The sequence below is a fragment of the Gopherus evgoodei genome, chromosome 2, assembly GCF_007399415.2.
Source record: "Gopherus evgoodei ecotype Sinaloan lineage chromosome 2, rGopEvg1_v1.p, whole genome shotgun sequence".
NCBI classification, from domain to species: domain Eukaryota; kingdom Metazoa; phylum Chordata; order Testudines; family Testudinidae; genus Gopherus; species Gopherus evgoodei.
The window spans coordinates 253,730,407-253,758,016 of NC_044323.1; the positions used below are offsets into that span (position 1 = coordinate 253,730,407).

Consider the following 27,610-nt stretch of genomic DNA (forward strand, 5'->3'; position numbering starts at 1 on the left):
CCTCGAACAGGGTTGCCGGGTGCTGCAGTACGCATGCGCGTGCTGCCACTCAGAGTATGGCCGTCCTGGTGGGTTCATCCTGGTGTGACACGCAGCCGTTAAGCAACAGCAGGCGCAAAATGCACTGCTACTTGCCGTTGCGGCCGCGCTTGGAAACCAACCTGGAGAGTGGGTGTAGTGTGAGGTGCGGCGGGGCTGGGGCGCGGAGGGAGGGACCTCCGCTGGGCGGGTAAGTGGGTCACTGGGACGGGGAGCGGTTAACCGTGCGTGGTGGGGCCCATCTCTAAGGGTTGGGGGGCGGGGAGCTGCGGGATCCCATCCCCAGCGGGGGATGCCGCGGGTGCCCTGGCCCCCGAAGCCGACGTGACATGGTCAAGAGCCGGGGATGGTGGGGGAGGGGCGGGGTATTGGGCCAGGCGGGCGCCTGAGGGGCTGAGCCGGTGAAATAACGGCAAGTCCGACTTTCCTCCCCTTGGTGGTCAGTCAGCTCTGCTCCAGATCCATCAGTGCCCCACCCACTTACCCAGATACAGTTTAAGAGTATTAACTGCTATTAAATAATGTAATTTAAATTACAAGAATCTGCTTTTAAAGTGTAATTTTTTTTCCTGTGTAGTAGGATATAAGAATTTGTTCCCCTTTGTATTGCCATTCAGTTTGTGTAAAGTGGTCGAATGTACTGGCCTTAAGACGAATAACAGCTAAAAACAAATTCTGAAGTATCGCAATAACATTGCTAGGCTCCACCTTTCACGGTTGTAAGAAAAGTTTTAGGTAGAAGTATAAGAGTGAAGTTCAGTTGGCGATGTCTCTTTATGCAAGTGTTGGCAGAGAGAGGAGCGCTTCTCAGTTTGGGATTATTCAGGAAATTAGTGAAACATCATACCAAAAAGTTTTCATTTTAAAGCCTGGTTTCTCTCCCTTCGGGAGAAAAGTGTCTGTAAATTATTGCAGAAGGCTGACTGAATTCACATCTTACAGCACAAATTTGTATTTATCTTATCATGTGTAAAAGTAGTATGTGTCAAATGTGTGCATGTCAGGTTCAAACTTGCTTTTGACTCTAGTTGGAAAATAGCAAACAATGAGTCTAACTTTAAAAAACGATTCTGTGCTTATTTATAGTAGAAGGTTATATACCATCTTGATTTTTGCAGATTTCTAAATTTTAGTGGTATTTTATTCTTTCATATATACTGAAAATTAAATATATACTTTGCTGGAAATGTTGTAATGTTTGTAATTATTGAATAAATAATCATGTAATGGAGTGGAAAGTATGTTTATAAAATTGGTGGATTGACACCAAGATTCATAGACTAGATCAGGGGTATGTAACCTATGGCACACGTGCCGAAGACGGCACGCGAGCTGATATTCAGTGGCACTTAGACTGCCTGGGTCCTGGCCATTCGTCCGGGGGTCTCTGCATTTTAATTTAATTTTAAATGAAGCTTCTTAAACATTTTAAAAACCTTTATTTACTTTACATGCAACAATAGTTTAGTTACATATTATAGACTTTGAGATCTTCTAAAAATGTTAAAATGTATGACTGGCACGCAACACCTTAAATTAGAGTGAATAAATGAAGACTCGGCACACGACTTCTGAAAGGTTGCTGACCCCTGAACTAGATTCATAGACTCTAGTACTGGAAGGGACCTCGAGAGGTCATTGAGTCCAGTCTCCTGCCCTCATGGCAGGACCAAATACTGTCTAGACCATCCCTAATAGACATTTATATAACCTACTCTTAAATATCTCCAGAGATGGAGATTCCACAACCTCCCTAGGCACTTTATTCCAGTGTTTAACCACCCTGACAGTTAGGAACTTTTTCCTAATGTCCAACCCTAAACTCCCTTGCTGCAGTTTAAGCCCATTGCTTCTTGATGGGAGAGGTTGTTAGCACTTTTGAAGGAGGATTATTATTCAAATGATCTTGACAAATTGAGAATTGGTCTAAAGCAACAAGGTGAATTCAATAAGACAAGTGTGAAGTACTACACTTAGGAAGGAAAATAAATGCACAGCTACAGAATGGGGGATAACTGGCTAGGCAGTGGTACTGTTGGAAAGAATCTGGGGATATAGTGGTTCATAAATTGATTGAGTCAACAATGTGATGCAATTGCAAAAAAGATTAATATCATTCTGGGTGTATAATAGGAATGTCATACGTAAGATACAGGAGGTATTGTTCCATTCTACTTGACACTGGTGAGGTCCCATCTGGAGTACTGTCTCCAGTTCTAGACTACCACTCTAGGTAAGATGTGGACAAATTGGACAGAGTCCAAAGGAGACCAACAAAAATAAGAATTCCTGACCGATGAGGAAAGTTTAAAGAAACTGAATCTTGAGGAAGACCTTTAGGTCTTGGAGGGGGGAAAAAACGCGACACATTCGCTTTACTAGCCGTCACTTTAGACCAAAATTTGACACTAGTTCCCCAGAGTTTCTTATCCTTCTTATAAATTATGTAAGTCAAAAATAAGAATTATTAAATAATATGCTAAATAAATGATTTGTCATCTAAAGTTCCTGTATTAACTATTCTCTTGTGTCTCTTATTTTTGAGTTGTATCCCACATTTAGATATCAGCACACTGAGAGCAATGACTATAAATAAGGATCAACATTCTGACTAGTTGGCACACATTCTTTTAATGTAATATTACAATTATCCTTACATTGGGTTTACCTCGAAGATTTGAAAATGGTCACTTTTTCTTTTTAATAAATTCTGGTTTTATGAGTATAGTTGTTAGGCTATGTATCAGAAGAACGTGATTGTTTTTTAGCACTATACATTTTGCTTGCAATTAATGCTTTTATTTTAAATCTAAACTGCATCTATGGTATGGATATAATTTCAGTTAGTTAGCTAAGAATGTTCATCAGTTCAAGCAATTTGACCTTACCAGACTTCAGTTGTAATTTTTTTTATATAGTATTGTTTTTTATTTTTAATTGAATTGATCTGAACATAAGATTTAGTGTCCATTTACAGGAAGACTAAAGCTGTGATCTTGTAAACTCATGTTAACCTACTGGCCTTCTCTTTTAGCTCCTCATAGAGTCTATTTGTTGTCCTGTAACTCCTTACTTACAGTCGTCACGGTTAACATTGTTTCGTTGCTGATCAATTAGAGAACATGCTGGTTTAAAGTTGCACAATGCTTCCTTGTAATGTTGTTTGGCAGCCGCCTGCTTTGTCTACTGCTTGCAGAAAGAGCAGCCCGTTGGAGCTAGCTGGTAGGGTCTTGGACCGGCAGCCCCCCTCAGCTCCCCGCTCCCCTAAGTTCCCTGCGTGGCATCTGCCCAGCAGGCTATCAGTTGCCGGCCAGTTCAGCTGTCCCTCCCCCCACTGTCATGTGATGCTCCTGCCCTCTGCCTTGGAGACAATGTGAGCTTATAATGGGAGCTGTGGAGTGTGTGTGTAGGGCGGACCCCCGGCCCCCTGCCACAGGGGCCGCAGAGATGTGCCTGCCACTTCTGGGACAAGTAGAACTGTTCCCCAGCATGCTGGAGGTGCGCTTGGACAGGAGGGGGAGGAGTTTCTCAGCGGGAACCATGGAACCTCCCTTTTAAGCTCATTGCTGCTTGTCCTAATAACCTTATCAGTACTCCCTCATGTGCTAACCAATTGCACTACTGGAGCACACACAGACTTTAGATGAGGACTGAAGGATGTCGTCCATATCCAGACAGTTCAAGTGACTTTTCCTAACATAGGCGGATGGGATATCTGAGGCGGAACTCCAGTTATCAATTTCGACATTACTTATTTGGCAAAAATAAGTTTGTGAATCTAGAAAGTTGTAACTTTGTTTCATGCTGTGAAAGTAACAGGTTGGGTTTGATTTAAATTAAATTGATGACTTAAATCACTAGTCAGGAAGACTCGATTTAATCATGGTTTTCTACATAAAAGTGCATTCTAATTGATTGTTATAACCTTAATACTTATTCTTCACAACTCAAAGATAGATGTAGGTTTCATTCTTAGAAGGTACATTTTTAAACAGTGATTTATTTTGAAAACTTTTCAGATTAGTTGTACAGCTATATCAGAAAATGATTGAATGATTGGTTATTTCATTTATCAAAGGTAATTGAAGCAGATATTTATGAAGTCATTGAGAGGTGATCTCCAATTCAAGAGGTTAATCATTAATATATGGAGAATTTTCTTGCGATGCTGTATTATGAGGAGAACATCACCAGACGGACATTTAAATTGTTTTATTTAACTAAAACAACAACGTTAAGTATTCTGGATTTTTTTCTTCAACAGCAAACATATGATATTTTAATAAAAGATGCATATGCCCCTCACTTCTCACATTTATGTCCAGACTACTACTTGTCCAAAACTATTTCATTCAATACTATACCATGCCATTCTTACTTCTGCGCTGCTGCTGGCAGCAGCTCTGCCTTCAGAACTGAGCTGCCAGCCAGCAGCTGCCGCTCTCCAGCTGCCCAGCTCTGAAGGTAGTGCCGCCGCTGCCAGCAGCAGCACAGAAGTAAGGGTAGCAGCCCCACAAGTCCCACCCCCAACATAGTTTTGTGACCCCCATCCCCAAACTCCTATTTGAGTCAGGACCCCCTACAATTATAACACCCTGAAATTTCACATTTAAATAGCTGAAATCATGAAATTAACTGTTTTTAAAATCCTATGACCATGAAATTGACCAAAATAGATGGTGAATTTTGTAGGGCCCTAGTCATTAAATAATTGTTTGAATATCTAAATTTATTTTTTTTAATGCTTAAGCTGCATAATTTTGGGCAACTGAAAGTATAAATTGATAAAAATAAAAATGCTTTCTGTCAAAATTATAACAAAAATAAAATACTGTAGTCTGGACAGGGCCAAGGAAAATAGGGGGTGTTTTTAAAGTATGGTAAAATATTTTTATTGCTTTTTAAACAACACTTGGCACCTAGTGTAGATATGCCCTCAGTGCTATGTATTGTTTAAAAATGTGTTAAATTAACACCTATTAGCTATTTTTTCTAGTGTATATGAGCCATGGGTGACAGCGGGCTGAAGTGTTAAACATACTGTAAAGTAACCTTTCAAATGTATGCCACTGTAAAGTTTAGTTTTAATGGCTATAAGAACAGTAGTCTGTTTAACTACTAGCTGTTTAAGCATGGGGATCTGTAACTTAGGAAACACAACAATTGATTCTGTTTCTTTTTAGTGTTCTTGTAGAAAGTAACATAAAGCAATGAAGAGATGATAGAATCAGGTGATTTAGTACTGTGTCTCCTCTGAAAACCATAATTCCAAAGCATTTATGTGGAAAACGGCATGGTTTTAATGTGAATTAAACTAAAAGGTAAAACATTTAATATTTTTATATTTATAATGAATAAACATCTTTATTTAGAAATTCTGACAACTTAGGAAATACTGTTTCATGATGCTTGACTGTGTTTCAAAAGTAATTTTTTATGATTAAGAAGAAATATGCAACCTAAAACATATTTTATGTAATTAACCATCTTGATAAGAATTGTTAGACCTTAGCCTCATCTTCCTTGACAGAATTGTACTAAGGTACAGAAGCTTGTTTCTTCTCTTTCGTATAACTTTCAACTTAGTTTTAGAGCTATCTATCTTATAAAACTCACATGTATTATGGCAGAGCTGGTAGCACATGTCATGGTTACAAGGCTAACGTCACCTCTTTCTCCTTTCTGGTTTCTCTCAGTTCAACCCTCTCAAGTGTCAGGCTGAAGCCTTTACCTATCCTAGGATGGAATTCTGCATTTCTCTTACTATTAGACCAGGCCCTGAATTACAGTACAGATGGTATCAACCATGCTTTCCCAGTAGTACCAACTGATTTCTGATGCCTGTCGTCCTTCCTATCAAGGGTCTTTGATCAGGGTATCCAGTGACAAAACAGACTTCTTCAGGCCAAAGTATAGTTTATTAATAACAGTACAAACCATTTAAAAAAAAGAGATTTTTAAAATATTCTACACACCTCTATCTTACATAAAAGCTAACTATGGCCTGATAGTAAACTATATAGGACTAACTTCTTCAGATTCCTCCCTACTTCCCCGCCCCAGTGCTTGTGCTCTAGTTTGTTCCCCGAGCCCCCTTGAGAGAGAGCCTTTTTTAAACTGCTACAGTCCTTTTGATCTCTGCTGTCCATAGGCCTTTTCCTCTAATGGCTTTCATCTCAAATGTTTGTGGAGAAGTGGCTTATCTTAAGCCATTCTATTTCCTTCCTGGGTGTTGCTCCATACAGTCCCTTATAAAACTGAACTAAAATATTTATAAAGTAAACATCCCAATAACCCTGTCAACATACAGTATTCATAAATTACAGAATAGCTCCATGTCTGTCAGTGTTGGTTATAATTAACATTGTCCCCTAGACTTTCCATTGTAAGACCCTGTTTTCAGTTGGTTATAACTTTTCCAAACTTAAACGATTTGGGCTGAAATTTTCCATGCTGGGTGTGCACCTCTGGCTGTTTTTTTGGGCAAAATTCAGCTAAAACAGTTCAGCCATTTTTTAGAATGTAGTTAGGGAAAAATAAATTGTAACTTTTTAATATGGGCAAAACATCTGTTTTATTAAGGAGCTGTAGAGCCTCCATGCTTTAGAGCAAGGACTTGAAACTTTTTGGGGAGGGAGGTCTCTCTGGTGTCAAGGATGTGTCTTTTGCCATCACTATGAAAAATTTGGTCTAGTTATATGATTCGAAAAACTGCAGCTTGCACAAACTCAGAGGTTTGTTAGAGTTTGGTTGTGAAACCAAAGATTCAAAACTGTCCCAGAACAAGCCTAAATAACAGGAAAAACCCATGAAAACCAGAAAATATAAGCAGGGGTTAGGGTTTGAATTTCTGCACCATGATGCTGGGGGGTGGGGAAGGATGTTCCATAAAAGAAACCCCAGGGGGCACAGTTTAAAAATAAATAAATAAATAAAGGCAGCTCATGAGACATATGGAAACACCTACAGGCCATGGCTGCCTAAAAATGCGAGCCTAGCTGCTCAAAAAGCAAGCAAGAATACTTAGCAACTTGCATGGAGCATGCTTCAGTCCAGGGCTGCAGAGTCCAACCAGAAGTTTCTTTGTAGTTACTCTTCTTGGCTGTTTCCAGCTGCTGTGGTGTCATGTACAGGAGCTGAGGGCTCCACTGCCTGTGCAATCTTAATTAGGCTCCCTTGTACATATGCATTATGGTACACTCTGTAAATACATGATCATATACTATTTTTTCTGGACTCCCATGTCATTCAGAGAATGGGTTGTTGTTAACAGTTCTTCTTATGCATATAAGAAGAAACATACATAAAATTAAGTTACCTGTAGTTGACAGATACCACACAAAATCGTATGGATAAGAAGTACTCAAAGGTGTTTAATACTGTCAGTAAAAGCATTGTTTTACAAATTTGCAGAGTTTTATACAAATAAAGGTAAAGAAACAGGAATCAGGTTCTGACATTTGAACAGTGGTTTTTCTGTAATTTAGCTTTAAATTTTCAGTTACAGAATAAATCTTCAGTTATTCTCTAAATAATTTCAAAAACATTGTGCAAATGCAGAATTAAACTGTAGTCTTTCACAGTGTCCACAGGAATCACATTTTGTAATAGAATTCAAAATGAGAGAGAACCTACTCAGTTAATCCTCTCTGTTTTTACCAATGTGTCTGCTTTCAAGACCTTTCCTTACTTTTATGTATTGTGCAGCACCAAGCATTCTGTCAGTGCTAAATAATTATTGATCAGTTACTAATTGCTGTTTTAACATTATAATAGGTTGGAAGTCTGTGGAAAAGAATGGGTTATGATATTGAGCGTTTTGTTGGCTATGTTAATGAAGGACTTTTATGCTGTATATGCCGAGATGTATTAGAAGATCCCTTACAGGCTCCTTGTGAACATGCTTTCTGTACTGCCTGTATACATGGATGGCTTGTTCATCACAATAATTGCCCTGAAGACAGACAAGCACTTGATATGTCTGTGCTACGACCTCTCTACAGGTATGTAACAAATCTGATTGTTGAAGGGATTTTTCTAAAGCCTGGTTTAGGAAATTAGGTTAGTATAACTATGTTACTCAGGGCTGTGAAAAATCCCACCCCTGAGCCACGTAGTTAAGCTGACATTAGTCCCCATGTAGACATCATTAGATGGACGGGAGAATTCTTCCGCCTGTAGGAGAGGAAATCCCGTCAGCATAGGTAGCGTCCACAACTGAAGCTCTACAGCAGTACAGCTGTGCTACTGTAACATTTTAAGTGTACGCAAGCCCCTAGTTACTACTAAAGACTTACCGGTAGTTTTGAGACCACTCAATAGCCATTCTTCATGAATTAATTTACATGTTTAATTTTGAACCTTAATATTCCATTATCATAGCTTTCACCACTCCCAACCATCAAATGTAGTTACTTGAATGGTGAAATATTTTGAACCGAGCATATGACCTTTTTTTTTGTGGAAGGTAGAATCCATGAAATGTGGCAAAAGTCAACTACTTTTACAGTGTTGCAGGAGTTTAAAAAAGAAGAAGAAACAAAGTAACTCTTTTCTGTATATAGATACATGAAAAATGATCTAAATCGACTTCAGCTTCATTGTAAAAACAGAGAGCGTGGTTGTGAAATGGTTTGTTCTCTAGAATCTATAGACAGACATGAGAGAGAATGTGAATACAGCCAGATACCCTGCTCAAATGCTGGTGAGTAAAGTTCAAAGTTGAGGCTTTTGTTCAGAAAATTGGTATCTGTCATACTTAATCACAATAGGGTGGCAGCGGTGTACATTCATTCACTTCTATGTTGTGTTCCACATTGTGAATTTCTGAGTTCTAAACCATATTCATGCTAGACCAAAAAAGATTGAAGTAAGCTTTCTTTATGGCAGGGGGGTAGGTACTTCTGCTTGCACATTCCTACACAGACATGGCCTGTGCAATATGGTTGCTTCAGTTTAACTGGCAAAACGAAACAAAAAAGAGCCAAATAAAAATTCAACATGCTAAGTGGTTGAGAGTTTGCAGAAATTTTTTTTAGACAGTGGATTTGCTCTCTGTTGTAATGATTGTCATCCATCATCAGTTTTTCCTTTTTATGTGAAAATTAACCAGAATGAATTTGAATACTGGACCCCTAATTTATCAGAATACATAGCAGTGCATGGTTTTTGCTTTCTGCCAAGGTATAATTTGTCTAATACTCAGCTTTTATTATTCGTCTGATTGTGGGTTTTTGCATGTGATGATTGAACCAGCTTTTTGGCCAATTTAGCATTTATTATATTAAACAGAATTACACTATAACTTGCTGCTTTGCTCCTTTTCCAGAAGGTATCTCAAACTTTAGCCAGTGTAGGTAGGGCTGAGTATGTATCTGAGAAACCACTGTTTGGTACTTAATATGGGACAGGAAATAAGTATTTCTGCGTTCTGTTCCAGTTATGCTGCTGCTATGTTGCCTTGGGCAAGTTATTTACATTTGTGTGTTTCTTAATCTGTAAAATGGGAGTAATAGCTCTTTCAGAGAGATGATGTGAGGCTTTTGAGATCTTCTAGTGAAAGGTGATATGAAAGTGCAAAATATTTTTATTAAATTATATAGGTGTTTGTCTTAATCAGAAGTGCACACACCCTGAAACCTACCACTTGCAAGGTTTTTATAGCACATTTCTGTTTGTGCTTGTAGTTAGGCCACCTCTGCTAGGTGATATTTTTTGCTTGTCTTTACCAGCCTGTCTGCAATACACTGCGCTTGATCATGGTGCCTTTTATCTCAGACTTGTCAGGTGGGCAACCCATTATTTGAAGTCAGAAATGTGCACAACTTCCTTACATTTACTATAAAAGTAAGAATAAACATTTATACCATTATTACCTTTGACGTCACAAACTTTGAAGGCTTTTGATATCCCTAAGGTATTTTCAATTTTTTCCCTTGCTTTAGAACTGTCAGTATAATTTAATTGCTTCACAACCCTCCTGATTCCTTTTGTCCCACACCCTGCAGGATTTGCGACCCATTGGTTGAGAAATACTAGTCTAGTAGTAGATAGGGCACAAGCGTAGCAGTGAAGAGAACCAGGTTCTAGACCTAGCTCTGTCGTTGATTTGCTGTGTGATCTTGGACAAGTTGCTAAGGTCCAAAATTTTCTCTAACCTTGGGTGCCAAATTTTTGATACTCACACCTTGTCTAAACTGGCATTTTTCTTACTATCTCCATCCACTGCTGTTGGTGGTGGAGTAGGGCTGTGGGACAATAGTGTAGGCCACCTGTCAGTATTTTTTCTACTATCCATGACTTACACTAGTGTTACTACCAGTGTTAGAGCAATGATGGGAGACTCGAACAAAAAGTTTTAATGTAGACAAGGTTTTGGCACCTATAGGTGTATTTCTTCATTCTATAAGGGAATCACTTTGTTTTGACAGATTTGCATATGACCAGTTCTATGCACTATTGTTTGTTTGCTTGCTTGGGTGTTTTTGCCTGGAATGGACTATGCTTCTGTTAATTGCAAGTGATTTAATATTGCCTTAATTTGCTTTTTCCTGTTCAGGTTGTCCAGTTCAGATTGAACGACGTAACTTAGATAGCCATTTGGCAGTGTGTGAATACCGGAGCCGTGAATGCCCTAATGGTTGTGGTTATACCATTCTCAGGGCAGAAGACACACAGCATAATTGTGTAGCAGAGCTAAGAACAGAACTAGAACTGCTCCGGTAAAATACTACTTCTGTTTCCTGGGTATTTGTGTTTAACCTGGGCCTAAAATCACTACACATAAGAGACGGTTCCAAGTACTAGCTCTGTTTAATTCTGATATCTAACCCATAATGTCTAAGTCACTTGGTATTAACTGGTGAGGATATTTTTAAAAAGCCATTAAACACTTTAAACTCTTACTGCACTTTTAGTCTGAGTTAGTTGAATTAATTTGATTAGCCCAGAACCCTAATGAATGGGGATTGCAATTATCCAAAATTATGTGATGGTTACATGAAAGAATGAAATACATACAAAAAACTAGACTGAGGCCATTAAATCTTTTCACTTTTTACCTTAGTCTGATATGGACCCGGAGCCAAATTATGAAGTAAGATTTATTATTTAAGATTTTTAAAACACTTTGGAGATGAAAAACTCCAATTATATTTGGCAGTTATAAAGTTATCAGAGATGAGAGGCAGGTGACCTACGAGTTCAAGCTTGTACGTAGGCCTAAAATGCTGGAAGACTACTAATACTTATCAATCTTCGTCTTTACTTTCTGTCCGTCTCTCTCTTTCTTCTTGCCTCTTCCTCCTCCAGTTTATCATTTCCATGATCTTCCAGCAGTTTTGTACCTCTTCCCACCCCTTCCTGCTGGTACCTTCTCTCTTGCTCCTTTGGTCAGTGGAGGCCACAGCTCTCCTGCACTTTGCTGGTGACCCAGGTTCAGTTCCTGGTAAGTGCAGCAGGAAACAAGTGAACTTTCCTGATACCAATAAAATGCCAGACTGCTGCTCAAAACTCAAAAGGTTAACCTGTTAATGATTCAGTTTTGGCTATCACTGTGTTTAATAACTAAATGATACTACTTTTCCTTCTCCCACAACTACTGTCATTTCACATCCACAATAAACCAACCAAGTATGCTATCCTAAGCTTAACTTGTAGCTTTCTGTATTATGTCCTTGTTTCAGAATTCCATTCTCCTTGGGTTAAGTGGAATAACACAGACTGAGGCATATTCATGTTTTTTATTTGAGACGTATTACATTTCTCCTAAACTACTGCACAAAGTTACCATATACTCTTAAAATAAAATTAATCAAAATGACAATTTGGATGAAAGGAAATAAACCATCCAAAGCCAAAAAAAAGGTAGTCTACAGCTTCTGGAATTATTTCAGAAACATCTGTCTTGGAGTTCTGTATTGCAGCTCGTCACCATAGGATCTGAGCACCAAGGATCTCTGATATTGATGCCAGGACTAGAACTTGCACATTCTGTCGAGAGAGATTAAAACCCCTAAATAGGTACATACTGAGCAAGAATACTGTTTGTCGGTAAAACACACTCATCTTATCTCTAGAGAGATGTGTAAAACAAGACTATAGCAGAGCTTTAATTTAGGACTAGATTTGGGCAAATCATGAATTTTTTGGGTTCATTGGCAATTCCAATTTTTAAAAAAACTCATTTTGTTTTTGTTTTCATTTTGAACATTTTTAATGTTTAATTCTTTTAAATAAAAGGAAGTTTCTAAAGAAAGGGTAGTTTAAATGTTTCAATTTTTCTGTTTAAATCTAGAAAGTGTCTAAATGAAACATTTTCGTTTTGGGGGAGAATTTGCTTCTGTTTTTTTTTTCCCCCACTTAACTGAAGCAACTCAGTGAAATCAGCATGAATTTGCAAAATCTTTTGGTATTGTTGAATCTGCATTTTTTTTTCTCCTGAGGAAAAGTTTTGGTCGAAAAATTTCACCCAGTTGTATTCAGGAACGATGTGGCTATTTAACAGCAGTAGTTACTCTGGTACTTGAAAGTCACAGGTATAATGGTTAGGTTTAAAAAGGAAAACTATACTTTTTTAGGTCAGAAATGATCTGCAGAGTGGAAGAGGCAAAGCATGAAATGGAGTCCAGATTAGATTCACAGAGAAGGCATATGGTGCAAAAAGAGAGTCTTCTGCAAAATGAAATTGAAGAACTAAAGGTAAATAAGTTCATGTCATTTGTAGAAATGTGTTTTTATTTTCTACCCCTCTCCCAAAGGTCTATTTTTTTTGCTTTTTCAAGTAGTGGGGAGTTTGTTATCCTAATTCACTAGAGAAGATACAGTCCTACATTCCAATGGTCTGAACCTTTCTTTTTCAAATAATTGCAGTGTTTTGGCCCTGGTAAAGCTCCCCTGCTGGACATTCACCAGGCTGTTGTTTTGGGCCCACATGTTGGGGCTATGTGCTTTTAAGCTTCCCTGGGTCTCAGTAGGCTCCAACACGGTCTCTCTGTTGGCCTTTCTGACACAGGTTTTCTGTCAGTTACCCCTTCGGAGAATTGGCATCTAGGAGTCCAGCTTCACTAGGCCCCTACAAGTAGTGCTGACCCCAAGATATCTCAGTATATTAAGCACATTCTTGCCTACAGTTCCACTGTATGGGCACGCTAGCAGACACTTCCTATCTTTAGGGAAACGTGATAATTGAAACACTCCAAATTAGTAAATTTCTCACTTGATGGTAATTTCCTTTCTGCTAGCAGCATCTCCCACAATTGTAAGATGTATAGGCTAGTCCCCTCCTGACTGCAGTTTCTGGAGGCAGTTCAAAGCTATTGCACAGCTTGAGTGAGCCATGCCCCCTTATCCAGCCTGCTGACAGATGATTCATTTCAAAGCTGTGTAAAAAACTCATAGAATATGATTACTAACAGTAACTTCAGTGCTAGAAAATAAGTGGACTACAGCCTATAAACATAACTATCAAAATTAAATACTGTCTTCGGGCTAGGAAGCCAGCCAGGGAGAGTAGAATTGTGGGAGATGCTGCTAGCAGAAAGGAAATTAACAGGTAAGAAATTTACCAATCTGCAGCTCAGTTTCCCACAATTCTGATACATATGGAAATTAACGAACAAGGAACAGAAATGGGAGGGATAAGAAAGACAGAATGAGATAGGGAAGATCCCCCTTGAGTTAATTACCCAAAATAGCAATGCTATTCCTAGCCCAATGTCTGCAGCATCTTCCTGCAAAAGAAGACCTCCACAGAGAACAGAAAGTCAATTTAGGGTCTACTAAATGTGTTAACCTATGACCATATTGCTGCCCTGCAGCTCTCGACAGTGGAAGCACAAGCTCTTTCCACCCACAAAGTAATTCTAGATATTGTGGAGTGTGCCTTGGTGTCTTTATAAATGCATAACTTGATCCATCTAGCTAGTGATAACTTGAATACCCTGAACCCTTGGCACTCCGGATTAAGAGACAAATAAAGAGCCTGATCTTGTCAATTTGGTATGGTTGATGTAGATCTTTAGGGCTCTTCTAATGTCTAATATGTGACACAGCTTTTCTATCGGGCGCTGTGGCTTTGGACAGAATTAAGGGAGGACAATCTCCTGTGTGGCATGGAAAGATGATTTCACCTTAGGCAAAAAATGATTCTGGTATTCTTAGTACCACCTTGTCATCATGAAACACCCAGTGGCATTCCTGCATGGCTATAGCTTCCTGTTCAGAAACTCGTCTAGTAGACATGATGATGATGATCTAAAAAAGAGTTTTGATAGGTGGAATGGAGATATTGATGTCAGTGGCCCAAAAGGATGTGTAGTTAGGTCTTTTGGAAAGATTGGTTTAACCACAAGTTTAGTCAGTCTAACTACTCTGAGAAATCTGGATATCTGAGGGTTCTCTGTCAAGGAGTCAGAGGATGTGGTGAATAGGATACTCCTACAGCTGACACCAGGCACTGTGAAGATAGTCCCTTGTCTGTGCCTTCCTGAAGAAAGTCCAGAATAAGTGAGATATCAGGATCCTTTGGATTTTTGTTGTTATTGACACCACACACCAAACCTAGTTTGGATAGAGGACTAGGTCTTTAGGGTTGAAGTCACCTGGAGGAGAATATTGTTCTCTCTCTTTCAGGGATAGTTCTAGTGTGACTAATGCTTCCCTCTTGATTGCAGGCTATCAGTTGTAGATGCTCTAGATGGAGTAATGGGCTTTGTTAAAGGATGTCCGGTCTCACTGATAGCTACAGTGGTAATTGCAATTTCATTTCTCTCAGATCAGAGAACCATGCATCTGCTTGGCCAGCGTGGAGCTAGCACTGTCACCTTTGCTTCTTCTTGCCTGACCTTACTTTCTGGATCACCGTTCTTAGAAGTGGGAAGGCGTATAGAAGGTCTTGCAGGCATATGTGCAAAGAAACAACCATCCCCAGGGATTTCGGGCCTGCTTCCCTAATGAAGTACTTTGGCTGCCTTGTCTTCTTGTTATTGGCAAATAGGTTGACTGTCAGAACAATGAACTTCTGCGAAATCCTAGTAAAGATTTCCTGATTCAGGCACCACTCTGAGTTGTTGACGGTGCATCTGGGGAGTCAGTCTGCCTTTTAGTTTAGCTATCCTATTATGTGTTTTGCTCTTAAAGAGTTCTCTGGCCATCATTTCTGCATGTAGAGTTACACTCATTGTTTCCACTTGGTTGTTGACATATGGCACAATGATCATGTTGGCCAACTGGATCAGAATATTTTCATCTTCTGGGTAGTTCTGGAACCTCTGTTGGGCTAGCTTGGGAGCTCGGAGCTTCAATAGGTTGATGCTATGGTATCTTTTGCCTGGATTCCAGCTGCCTTGCACCGTTCTGTTCCCCTGCTGTGCTCTCCATCCTGTCAGGCTGGCATTGGCCGTGAGTACTTATGGGTCTGGAAGGCATATGGAAAGTCCCTTGCAGACAGTTTCTGGGATTGTCCACCATCTTAGAGAGTTCAGCATCTGGTTGGGAACGGATCTTGCATGTTTTCTAGTGAATGGTTCCGTGCTTTTAGGAAAAAGACCTGAAGACATCTGAAATGAGACCTTGCCCACAGAGTGATTCCTGTATTTGAAACTAAGAGGCTCAGTAGTTGTAAATATTGAGCTATGGGTGGAGTTGCACACTTTACCAACATGCAGGTTCTGGATCTCATGGAATGTGTCTAGTGATGGGTAGAACCATAAACCATACAGTTAGAGTGGACCCCAAGGGTCATCTAGTCTAACCCCCTGCCAAGTTGCAGGATTTGTTGTGTCTAAACCATCCAAGACAGATGGCTATCCAGCCTCTTTTTGAAAAGCTCCAGCGAAGGAGTTTCCATGACTTCCCTGGGCAGTTAGTTCCACTGTCCTACTGTTGTTACAGTTAGGACATCTTTCCTAGGATTTAATCTAAAATGAATATGCTGTAGTTTTGAAACGGTTGTCTAGGAAGTGATGCAGTTAAGTGCCTTGATACCTGAGCCTGGCATCTTGGTGAAGAGCCTAGGAGCTGAATGGAAGCATTTGGTACTGGTAGCAGGCTGTGCTGTGCATAAATCTTAGCAGTCTGTGATGGTGTAGTCATTTGGGAATGTAGAGATATGCATCTGCTAGATCCACAGAAGAAAAAAGTCCCCTTGAGACAAGGATGCTACCATTGAAACTAGGGTCTCCATCCAGAATCTCACTTTCTTCATCCATTTATTGAGTTGCTTGAGATCTAGGACAACTCTTGAGTCCCCATATGCTTCTGAACAATGAGGAGAATGGAGTATAGTCCTAAGAATCTTCTGAGGAAACCTTTCTATTGCTCCTGTGTCCAGGAAGAAAATAATAAGCTATCAGGAAAAGTTGGGAGCAAAGTGTACCATCGTTTGACTGCAGCTGGAGAGGCAGAAAATCTGTCAGCAGGCTGGAGAAGGGGATGTGGTTAACATGGGCTTTGTGACAACTTTGAAACAGCTCCAGAAAATGCAGACAGAAGTGGAATAACCCATACATTGCAGAATTTGCAAAGGCCTGGTCTACACTACACGTTTAAACCGAATTTAGCAGCATTAAACCCATTTAACCCTGCACCCATCCACACAACGAGGCTCTTTATATCGATATAAAGGGCTCTTTAAACCGTTTCTGTACTCCTCCCCGACGAGGGGAGTAGCGCTGATATTAGTATTGCCATGTCGGATTACGGTTAGTGTTGCCGCATATCAACGGTATTGGCCTCCGGGTGGTATCCCACAGAGCACCATTGTGACTGCTCTGGAAAGCAATCTGAACTCGGATGCACTGGCCAGGTAGACAGGAAAAGCCCTGCGAACTTTTGAATTTCATTTCCTGTTTGCCCAGCGTGGAGCTCTGATCAGCACGGGTGGCGATGCAGTCCCATAATCCAAAAAGAGCTCCAGCATGGACCATATGGGAGATACTGTATCTGATCGTTGTATGGGGAGACAAATCTGTTCTATCAGCGCTCCATTACAATAGACGAAATGCCAAAGCATTTGAAAAAATCTCCAGGCTATGATAGACAGAGGCCACAGCAAGGACTGAGCACAGTGCTGCATGACAAGTGTAACGGAAAGCCAAAGAATCAAATGGACGCTCATGGAGGGAGGGAGGGGGGACTGAGGACTCCAGCTATTCCACAGTCCGCGCAGTCTCCGAAAAGCATTTGCATTCTTGGCTGAGCTCCCAATGTCTGTAGGGTCAAAAACATTGTCCGGGGTGGTTCAGGGTATATCTTGTAAATTTATCCCCCCTCCAACACCCCCCGTGAAAGAAAAGAGAAAAAAATCATTTGAAAAATGGCAAGAATGTCACCGTCTGTCTACTGCATGCTGCTGGTAGACGCAGTGCTGCAGCGCTGAACAGCAGCATCCCCTCCCCTCCCTTTCCTGATGGCAGACGGTACAAAATGGTGGAAAACCGTCATCATCTCATGAGTGCTCCTGGCTGGCCTTGGTGAAGTCGGCTGGCGGTGCCTGGGTAAAAATAGGAATGACTCCCTGTCATTCCTGGCAGATGGTACAAAATGCTTGGTAACCGTCTTCCTCATAGCAGCTGGACCCTGAGCTCCATCAGCCCCTCCCCCCTTTGTGTCTAAAGAAAAGATTCTGTACTCCCTGGACTATCATAGCAGTGGAAGGCTGCACTCCTCTCGCCCTCACCCTTTAAAGTCCTGCCTGGACTATCATAGCAGCTGGAGGCTGCCTCCCCCTCATTTTATCTCGCAAAAAACTGTGTTTCTTATTCCTGCATTCTTTATTACTTCATCACACAAATGGGGGGACATTGCAACGGTAGCCCAGGAGGGTTGGGGGAGGAGGGAAACAATGGGTGGGGTTGTTGCAGGGGCACCCCCTAGAATGGCATGCAGCTCATCATTTCTGTGGGGCTCTGACCCGAAGCGGCTGTGCTCTCTGGTTCTCTAGTAGACTTGCCCCGTATTCTAGGCAGGACTGACTCTATTTTTAGACAAAACATAAAGAAGGGAATGACCCCAGGAGTCATTCCCATTTTTGTCCGTGCACCCCCGGCCAACCTCAGCGAGGCCAGCCAGGAGCACCCATGACAGCAGCAAACGGTACAAAATGATTGATAACCGTCATCACCAATTTTCAATTGCAAACGGTGCAAAATGACTGATAACCATCATCTCATCGCCAATTTACAATGACAGACAGTGCAATAGGGATGGTAACCATCTCTGCTACCTTGCAAAGGCAAATGAATGCTGCTGTGTAGCACTGCAGTACCGCCTCTGTCAGCAGCATCCAGTACAAATACGGTGACAGTGACAAAAGGCAAAACAGGCTCCATGGTTGCCATGCTATGGCATCTGCCAGGGCAATCCAGGGAAAAAGGGCACGAAATGATTGTCTGCCGTTGCTTTCACGGAGGAAGGATTGAGCGACGACATTTACTCAGAATCACCCGCGACACTGTTTTTGCTCCATCATGCATTGGGATCTCAACCCAGAATTCCAGTGGGTGGGGAGACTGTGGGAACTATGGGATAGCTACGGGATAGCTATCCACAGTGCAACGCTCCAGAAATCGACGCTAGCCTTGGTACATGGACGCACACCACCGAATTAATGTGCTTAGTGTGGCCGCATGCACTCGACTTTATGCAATCTGTTTTACAAAACAGGTTTATGTAAAATCGGAATAATCCTGTAGTGTAGACATACTCAAAAGTTCCAAAGCCAGTCAATGTTTACTTTAGATAGTATTGGAAATATACAGAGCTAGACAAAATAATAAAATACCTATCCACATTTCCCTTCCTCAGATTCCTGAGCATTCTTTGGGCTTAGGTCAGAGACTTCTCTGTTGTCCAGGATCCTTCCTCTACTCCACATGGCTTCTTGGCTTGATGATGGAGTTTGTCTGAGTGTCTGAGGGTATGTCTACACTACGAAATTATGTTGAATTTTTAGAAGTCGTTTTTTTAGAAATTGTTTTTATACAGTCGATTGTGCGTGTCCCCACACAAAATGCTCTAAGTGCATTAAGTCGTTGGACTGTGTCCACAGTACTGAGGCTATCGCTGACTTCCGGAGCGTTGAACTGTGGGTAGCTGTGAGTAGCTATCCCACAGTTCCCGCAGTCTCCACTGCCCATTGGAAGTCTGAGTTGAGATCCCAATGCCTGATGGGGCAAAAACAGTGTCCCGGGTGGTTCTGGGTACATGTCATCAGGCCCCCTTCTCTCTCCCTCCGTGAAAGAAACGGCAGACAATGGTTTTGAGCCTTTTTTCCTGGGTTACCTGAGCAGAAGTCATACCACGGCAAGCATGGAGCCCGCTCAGCTCACTGTCACTGTACGTCTCCTGGGTGCTGGCAGAAGTGGGACTGCATTGCTATACAGCAGCAGATCATTGCCTTTTGGCAGCAGAAGGTGCATTACAATTGGTAGCCATCGTCGTCGTACTCTTGGGTGCTCTTTTAGCTGACATCAGTGAGGTCAGTCAGGGGCGCCTGGGCAGACATGGGAGTGACTGAGCCAGGTCATTCCCATTTTCTGCCGAGCACCCAGGAGATGACGATGGATTGCAGTTGTACTGCACCGTCTTCTGGCGAGCAGCCAGAAGATGATGATGGCTAGCAATTGTAATGCAGCATCTTCTGCCGAGCACCCAGGAGATGACAATGGATAGCAGTCATACTGCACCGTCTGCTGCCAGCCTAGGATGTAAAAGATAGATGGAATGGATCAAAACAAGAAATTGACCCGATTTGTTTTGTGAAAGCAACAGCCTGCTAAACCCAAGGTTTTGAGTTCAATCCTTGAGGGGGCCATTCTGTGTGACAGTTGTTTGTGTTTCTCCTTGATGCAAAGCCACCTCTTTTGTTGATTTTAATTCCCTGTAAGCCATGTCGTCAGTCACCCCTCCTTCCGTCAGAGCAATGGCAGACAATTGTTTCACGCCTTTTTTCAGTACAGAACCAAACACAAAACCAGGCAAGGAGGCGACGGCAGCGCGGTGACGACAGTGATATGGACAAGGACATAGACTTCTCACAAAGTATGGTCCGGGCAATGTGCACATCATGCTGACGAGTTCTGCATGAGCTCTGCATGGTCACCTATGCTGATCAGCTCACCACGCTGGCCAAACAGGAAATGAAATTCAAAAGTTCGTGGGCTTTTCCTGTCTACCTGGCCAGTGCATCTGAGTTGAGAGCAGTCACAATGGAGCACTCTGGGATAGCTCCCATAGGTCAATACTGTCGAATTGCATCCACACTACTCCAAATTCGACCCAGCAAGGCCAATTTCAGCACTAATCCCTTCATAGGAGGTGGAGTAAAGAAATCAATTTAAAGAGCCCTTTAAGTCGGAAAAAGGGCTTTGCCGTGTGGACGGGTCCAGGCTTCAATTGAGGTAACGCTGCTAAATTCATCCTAAAATCGTAGTGTAGACCAGGCCTAACTCTCAGATCCCTGCAGCAGTGCCCGCCCTTCCTTTCTCTTCAGTGGCTGGTGACAGACCTTCTGTCTAATAACCTCCAGTCCCCTGTGTCAGGTGACCCACCCATCACCTTGTCAGGTGGTCAGTCCCCCACATCTGTTGTTAAGTTACCAACCCCTGGAGTTCAGACTGGGCTTGCCTGGGGAAGCAGCCATCTCTTTGTCAAAGCTAAACAACCCTCCATTGTTAGCTCTGTGCAAGTTGCAAGAATTTCTCTTGTCACCTTCCGTGGGTTTTAGCTCAATATGGAGACAAAAGACAGCAGAGAAGGCAAACAAGTCGCACATTCCAAATGGAGTTTGCAGTTTGACACAGATGTGCAGAGAGAGTCCCCAGTATCAAACAGGATTCATAAGCTATACATAGTCATATTCCCCAATTTGTAACATGCAGCATTTGGTTAAGCCTGGGTGCTTTAAATACAAGATACATCAGTGCAAGTCAGATATACTTTAAAAAAAACCAGCTCCTCTTCTCATACTATTTTAAAGTAGCTCAGTATGGATGGAAATATAGGAACCTATGTTCTGATCCTACACTCGCACACTGCAGTCAGTGGTGCTTCGTGTGAAAGTAAGAGTCTGCTGCCTACATGGATCCAGTTGCTGGATCAGGGCCCCATACTCTAACATACTGTTTGAAACCAGTTTAGCTAGAGCTGTGTTCAGGCTCTGTTCTAACTTGCTTCAAAACCTATGTGATATGGCTAAAGTAAAAAGCAGTGGAGAGAGAATGTATTATCTAACCCATTCATCCAGCTTTTATTCTGTAACAGGAAAAATATAACCATCAAAACCCAAGCCTGTTGAGCCTTTGTATGTTTTAAGGTTTCTTCGTACTGGATTTGAATAAATATATTGGAAGATCATAGATGCAAATAAGTCACAGAGCTCTGTCCTGAACACTTTTGGTTTTTGGATAATGTTCATTTGGGTTTTGAAATGCAGAACATAACCAGCAGCCAGTGAAATCCACTGGTACATCTGTGATCAGTCAGATTTGCACTATCTCTCATGGCTCTCGCCGACTGGAATATTTAAAATGAGTGCCACAGCAAGCGGAAACTGTGCTGCAAATCAACAAAATTGTTTGTTTAGTGGTGTATCAAAAATTGCAGATTCTTTCAGCTGTGCCTGGTCTTCATTATTTCTTCTATACGCAGTAGTCATTTCAGCTTCAATACCACCATTATTGGAAATGTATTTATATGATCTCTTATTTTAGTCTGTTTTCACACATGCTTTTTAGAGTCAGATGTCACGAATGATGTCTGAAGTGCGCTCCCTTATGGCTGCAGAGAGACAGCATCGTCAAGAGCTGGAGCAAGCGGAGCTCGAAAAGCGTGAATTAATGGAGCTGCTGAAAGGCCTACAGAAAGACTGCCGATTAAATAATACAGAAGGAAACAAGAAATCAACAAACTTTCGCCCTCTAACACGACTAGAGAGTGTGAAACGAAAACCCAGGGAAGTTACAGTCATCTAAACAGAAGTAAGCTCACAGACACATAGGAGTCTGCTTCCTGTGAACAGTTAGAAAACTTTGTATTAGTTCTAAATTACCTCTTTTCTATCTAAATTCTGAATGGGTCAAAAAGATTGGGGGAAAACATAAGTTTTTGTATCTAGCACACTTTGCATACTATGCAAATAGTAAAACTAGTTTTTAATCATTTGGGAGAAGTTGTAGGCCCAATATTAGTTTTTAAATGTCCATTAATAGTATATTGGGCATTACAACGTGCATTTAAAAGGACATTTTCAACTAATATTTTTGTATACCAGGAGCTCTTAATCTGTGGTCCTCCCTGGATTATTTACAATAGCTTCCTTACAGACCTGGAAACTAGAACAGCAACTAGGTGAAATGGAATTTTTTTTTCACTGCTACTGCAATTTCAGTGCAGTTAAAGCTGGTATATGACCTCTCTTTTCTCACGTGTGTATAAGCATAATGAATGATAGCAGCTGGAATGTATTGTAAGACTAATACTAATTCTAGGAATAGTATTTAAGTACTTCAGTCAAGCCAGCAGGGGAAACTAACAAATTTGGAGATATTTGTGTCCTATAAAAACACTGTACATCACAAAGGAATGGTGGTTTAAATATTCCTAATTCCAGACAGTTGCCACCAGCATACAAGAGCTTTAAACTAGGTCAGTTTGGACTTTAGACTTTTTGGCAGTTTTCCTTTAATCTCCAACCCCGTCTTAGTTTTTCATCGAGCTAGCTGTTACCAAAACCCGTGATAGTGCAGAATTTTAGCAATGCAATCCAACTCACCACCAAGCTGCCGAGAATTCTCCTTCATCTGTTTCCATCATGAAGGACCTTGCAGAAGATTGTGTTGATGTTGAAAACTTGTAGGCATTTGTATTGACCAGGATCGCTTAAATACTGTTACTGCCCTTTCTTGCACCGCCAATGCTTTTATTTATAATTGCATTACATAGTGAAGATTAGTGCATATTCAGAGGTCTGCTTGTTATCAGTCTGGGTGAATTGTGTATACATTTCTTTGGTGTGAGCAATCTATTAGCTGTTTTTACAAGGACTCTAAGGTTTAATACTGCTGACTATAGAAAGATATACATGTCTTTTAAAAACACATTAAAAGCACCTGTTGAACATCTTTAATTTTCTTTTGACAGGTATGACAAAAGCTACTTGAATGTTTTACCTACACCAGACCTCAAATTTATACAAAGGACACATGATCAGGTGGACATCTATGTTGATACTAAAATCTGGAACTATACAATGGTAATAATAGACCCACGGATCTTGAATCATGGGGTTTCTTACATTTGAGGACTGCAGGACACTTTGCCATATTTGAGCTCTCCAGATTTCTAGACAGTTAGACCCTGAGCATGCGGGTGAAACCCACCAGCCAGACATCTGAAATATATGCAGGAGGAAAGAGAGCTCCATGATGTTACAAGGGTTTATGCAAGTCTCCATGCCTGGGTTGGTTATTTTTTTTCCCTACTGCGCATAATACTAACAACCTGCTGAAAGAAACAAGTAGAATGTTAGGACTGCAGTGTGTCGTGGAAGCAGAATTAGCACTTAAGGATTAACACCTGAGGATATCACTAATATTTATCAAATATTTTATTAATTTAGTACATTGTAGTTTCACTTAACCCAGCTACCCAATAACTTAAATTGAGTCAGCACATCTTTCAAGACACAGCCCTCTCTGGCTCTTGCACCATCAGTTCCATTCACCCTTGCAGCTCAGTTTTTTTCATAGAACCATACAGTTCCTATGGAACAAGTAGTGAGCCAGCCTAGACTGCTGTTGCTGCAGATAATTGCTTTCTTTCTTGAAATGTAGCAGTAGAATAGTGTTCAATGAGCGCCTGTTGGTTTCAATTACTCTTCTGAATGCAAGACTTTCAGGAGAACCCTACATCTGCTGTGTACCTGCGTTGCAATGTACCAGTTTGCTTGTAAGCACCCATGTAATTTTAATTAGGCTGATTCTAATATTAAGTTACATTTTCATCAATCATTATTGTTCATGTGTGTTAGCAGATGGTTAACTTAACATCACAATTGCATGGCAAATTTCTTTTCCTTATTAGTAGCGGACGAGTGAATTATGTAGCCAGGTAACATATGCAATTATTGTAAACATTTTAGTTGCAAAGTTATTGTATTATATACATATAAAAACATTCTTAGGTGCTTTAAAAAGTTTTTTTTAAAAAGTGACCCTCAGACAGTAAACAGGTCCTGGACTATATTTAAATAAGAATCCTTGTGAAATTTGCTACACTCTTCCCCTGGAATGTGTTTTTGATAGTCTTTCTCTACAGATTATTTGTTAAGGAGTCTGGAATGGTGCCAGCATTTTCCTTTCTCATGAATATCTTTTGGATAGACCCATAGTTTATATCCTTGGTACATAGGGGGATCTTCTGCAGTTTTCTCATATTGACAGATGCCTTTCTAAATACCTATAACTCTATGCAACTTTTATATTTAACAAATGAACTTTAAAATGTCTTCCAGCCACATGGTTCACTGCCAAACTGAAATTAGATTTTCTTTTTTTTTTACATTTAATAAAAAATGGGAAATGGGCTCAAAAGTGGAATTTGGGGGCTAAATGTCATATTGTGTCTAGAAGAGAGCTAACACGTAGCTTGTAACCATTTGATTTGCTCTGTGTATGAAAGTTGAGCTAGTCAAGTGTTCATAAAAGTAGTTATTCATTTTGCTTCTCTTCTTTTCATTATGAAAGATCAGGTGTCCTCCCCTTGCCTAATAAAATAGTGAGACATACATGCAAATAAACTTGCTTTCATTATTCCCAGTGTACTTCACTCAACATGCAGGAAAAATGAGAGACTAAAGTACTGTAATAGGGGACAGGTACTTTATTAAAAGGGACATAAGGAATAGGGGTCATAGTTAAAGGTCTTTGTCTGACCCGTGACTGGGATACATTAAATAATAGACAGGGCTAGCATTTGATCAGAACAGCGCTCTCCTCAAAGACTTTACATCTCTTCACAGCTGGGAGTTCTTGCTGCCATTGTCTCAGGGGTGTAGGCAAAGGCAAGCTGCCATGCTGAAGGGAAGATGATACAGGCCTCAGAAGTTACAGGTGCATAGGGTGCAGTAGGGAGGGGGTCTAGGTCCTGCTTAGCAGGTATTGATTCAGGATAAACAGAACTTGCTATCCACTGCTTAAAGGGTTCTCAACACAAACTGTATTGCAGTAAGGCCTAAAGACCCCTTCTATTGTGGGTAGGCCTTTGTGTTGGAAACAATACAAAAACAGGATGCCTCAGTCTCTGCCACCCACAAGAGTGCCCTCTATGGCTGAAACTTTCTAGAGACTCTCTTGCTGTGGCAGCAATACCATCTACCATTTGGCTTTTCTGAGAGGCATTATGGAGCTGGTAGTAATCTTAATCTATCATGTATTTCATTTACCTCCTCTGAGGGTAGAGTGTATCATTGTGCTAGAAACTGCACAGTGGAAAAAATTCAATTTGACAATAATCTTAATGAAAACGGACATTAACTAGATCATAAAATGGCAGATCTTGCTAGAGAACATTCTGCCTTAGATAGTGGCTGTTTACAGTTTTACGAGGGCCACAGTGGTAGAAAGAAGAAAATCTGGTGCACACTGCTCCTTTACAATAAACTTAGAGGTTTGTAAAGTATGCAATACATGAAGATTACATACATGCTCATTCTTAGCTAGAACACCTGGAGTTTTAAAAAGGAACATGCTAAATTAGTCAGGAAAGACCAAACCATCTTTAGGGAAAGTGTCTCATTATGACACTGTCAAATTCAAAAGTCGCACCCTTTGAAGGCTCCAATTTGATTGTGGGGAGTGCTTTGGTACAGAGCAAAATGGCTGATATGTCTTAACTTGTGCAAATATGGATGCTGCTGCGATACATTTTTACTCTCTCTCCTCTTGCTTTCTGGAGCCCTGTTGTTTCTGTGTATTTTTCCCCACAAGGGAGACAAGCTTGAGGCCTAGGAACTTTACAATGTTTTACAGCCCTGAATAATTAACCTAGCTAGGGTCCAAAATGCAACACTAATACTCCTGAACTAATATTAGTCCCCAACTCTGCAGTTACTCCCTCACACACGAGCTCAATGGAACTTCTCCTGTGCAAATATTTTCAGGACTAAGGCCACAATCATTAACTGCCTAATAGCATTGTTGCTGAACTGAGTGAACATGAAGAGCAAACCTGACCTACCTGTCCTGTGATTCCTGAACGGCTACCTACACAGGACTGATGAGGAGAGGAGTAAAGGAACCAGACTGTTAACCAAAGATGTTCTCATTATTAAAATAAGATGTAACAGCACAGTAAAAGCCACTATTAGCTAACAGCTATATGGCAGAAATGTACCTAGACTGATTTAAATAGTTTCCACTTCAGCTCTTAACAAAAATAACACTTTAAACGTTCAACAATGACTTTTGGTGGTCTATATAATAGATTTCCATTAGGAAAAAAAACAGGTACTCTAGCTACTGTAACATTGCCTCATTTCTCCTTAGAAGAAGTCAGTGGGACTGCTTGCAAAGAAAGCTTTATTTAGCACTAATCTGGTCCTTTGGCATTAGCCACTTCCAGTGCTCTAGTCAATTAGAAAACAAAGTTCCAAGTTAAATTAAAAAGTGGAATTTAATGTTTTAAACCTGAGTTGCTCATTGTAAGAATTCAATTTAAATGTATCAAAGCAAGTAAATTAATTTTAAACATAGCATTTACAGCATGATTTCAAGTTAATTTAACCTGGAGAATGAATTCCCACAAATATTTAAGTCCTATGCAACTACAAGGCCTAGAACTATGTTTAAAGTAACTGTAGACATACTGCTCATTTTCAGGTTTGACTAATGACTTACTGAGATTTTGTTCACCTCGGGCACTTTTACCAGCCTTTTATTTTTTAGTTTGAAAATGACACGCATGACATGCTGTATTTCAAACTTTCAAGAACCAACTGAATATTTAGTTTGTTCCATATTTCAAGCTTTTCCTTAATTTTTCATTTCAAATTCCCTGACTAAAAGCAAATTGCTCACATCCTTGCTGCAGTTTCGTAAGTTGCAAAGTTTCTAAAAAATAAAAAAACCTCAAACCCATGGTTTAAAGGCGCCTCGGTCTGCTTTACAAAATATTTATGCAATGCTCCTCAATTTAAAAAAATAGCATTAATACCTATGTTTGCTAGATCACCTGTTTTGGTCATTACAATTGCATTAGTAAAATTCCATCTTCCTTGATTGACTTGAGTATCTAATGCTTTTTTCACAATTCAGATTCTACTGTTCAATCATTTTTCTGAAGTCTGTTACTTTATACAATACTAAAATATACAACTGTATGAAACAAAATTATTCCCTTTAGCCATGCCCAGTTCATTAGAACAAGTTTAGTTTAACTATCCTACAGGTCCTGTCAATTAACTTTCTTTGTGCAAACTAATTGCCTAGAAACTTGTGGGGCTATGATGCCCCGTGTCTCCACATACAAGGCCCCTTCCTACACTTGCTTTCTCTGGGGTTTCAGAGAAAACTGT

At 40.5% G+C, this 27,610-nt stretch overlaps 1 protein-coding gene across 8 annotated transcripts; it reads left to right on the forward strand.

Moving 5' to 3' along the window:
• Window positions 1-13: 13 nt before the first annotated feature.
• LOC115646971 (E3 ubiquitin-protein ligase NRDP1-like) lies at window positions 14-27,314 on the forward strand. Of its 8 annotated transcripts, none has more exons than XM_030553497.1 (9): window positions 14-184; window positions 4,118-4,171; window positions 5,223-5,360; window positions 7,816-8,042; window positions 8,604-8,743; window positions 10,598-10,760; window positions 12,618-12,738; window positions 18,844-18,955; window positions 21,774-21,857. In XM_030553497.1, exons 4-8 carry the CDS (start codon window positions 7,837-7,839, stop codon window positions 18,943-18,945), a joined length of 732 nt encoding a protein of 243 aa, XP_030409357.1. In that variant the 5' UTR covers window positions 14-184; window positions 4,118-4,171; window positions 5,223-5,360; window positions 7,816-7,836; the 3' UTR covers window positions 18,946-18,955; window positions 21,774-21,857. The 8 variants fall into 8 exon arrangements, with proteins under 8 accessions (XP_030409357.1, XP_030409356.1, XP_030409350.1 ...); XM_030553490.1 differs by lacking the exon at window positions 18,844-18,955 and adding an exon at window positions 23,179-27,314 and having other exon boundaries at window positions 26-184; window positions 21,774-22,016; XM_030553494.1 differs by lacking the exon at window positions 18,844-18,955 and adding an exon at window positions 23,179-27,314 and having other exon boundaries at window positions 26-168; window positions 21,774-22,016.
• Window positions 27,315-27,610: the final 296 nt, after the last annotated feature.

Bases quoted from the DNA above. Each gene is read 5' to 3' on its own strand.
- LOC115646971 (XM_030553496.1), top strand. From the start codon at position 7,837: ATGGGTTATGATATTGAGCGTTTTGTTGGCTATGTTAATGAAGGACTT. The intron at 8,043-8,603 runs GTATGTAACAAA...TTCTGTATATAG, and splicing joins GTGCTACGACCTCTCTACAG to ATACATGAAAAATGATCTAA. The intron at 12,739-21,773 runs GTAAATAAGTTC...CATGCTTTTTAG, and splicing joins ATGAAATTGAAGAACTAAAG to AGTCAGATGTCACGAATGAT.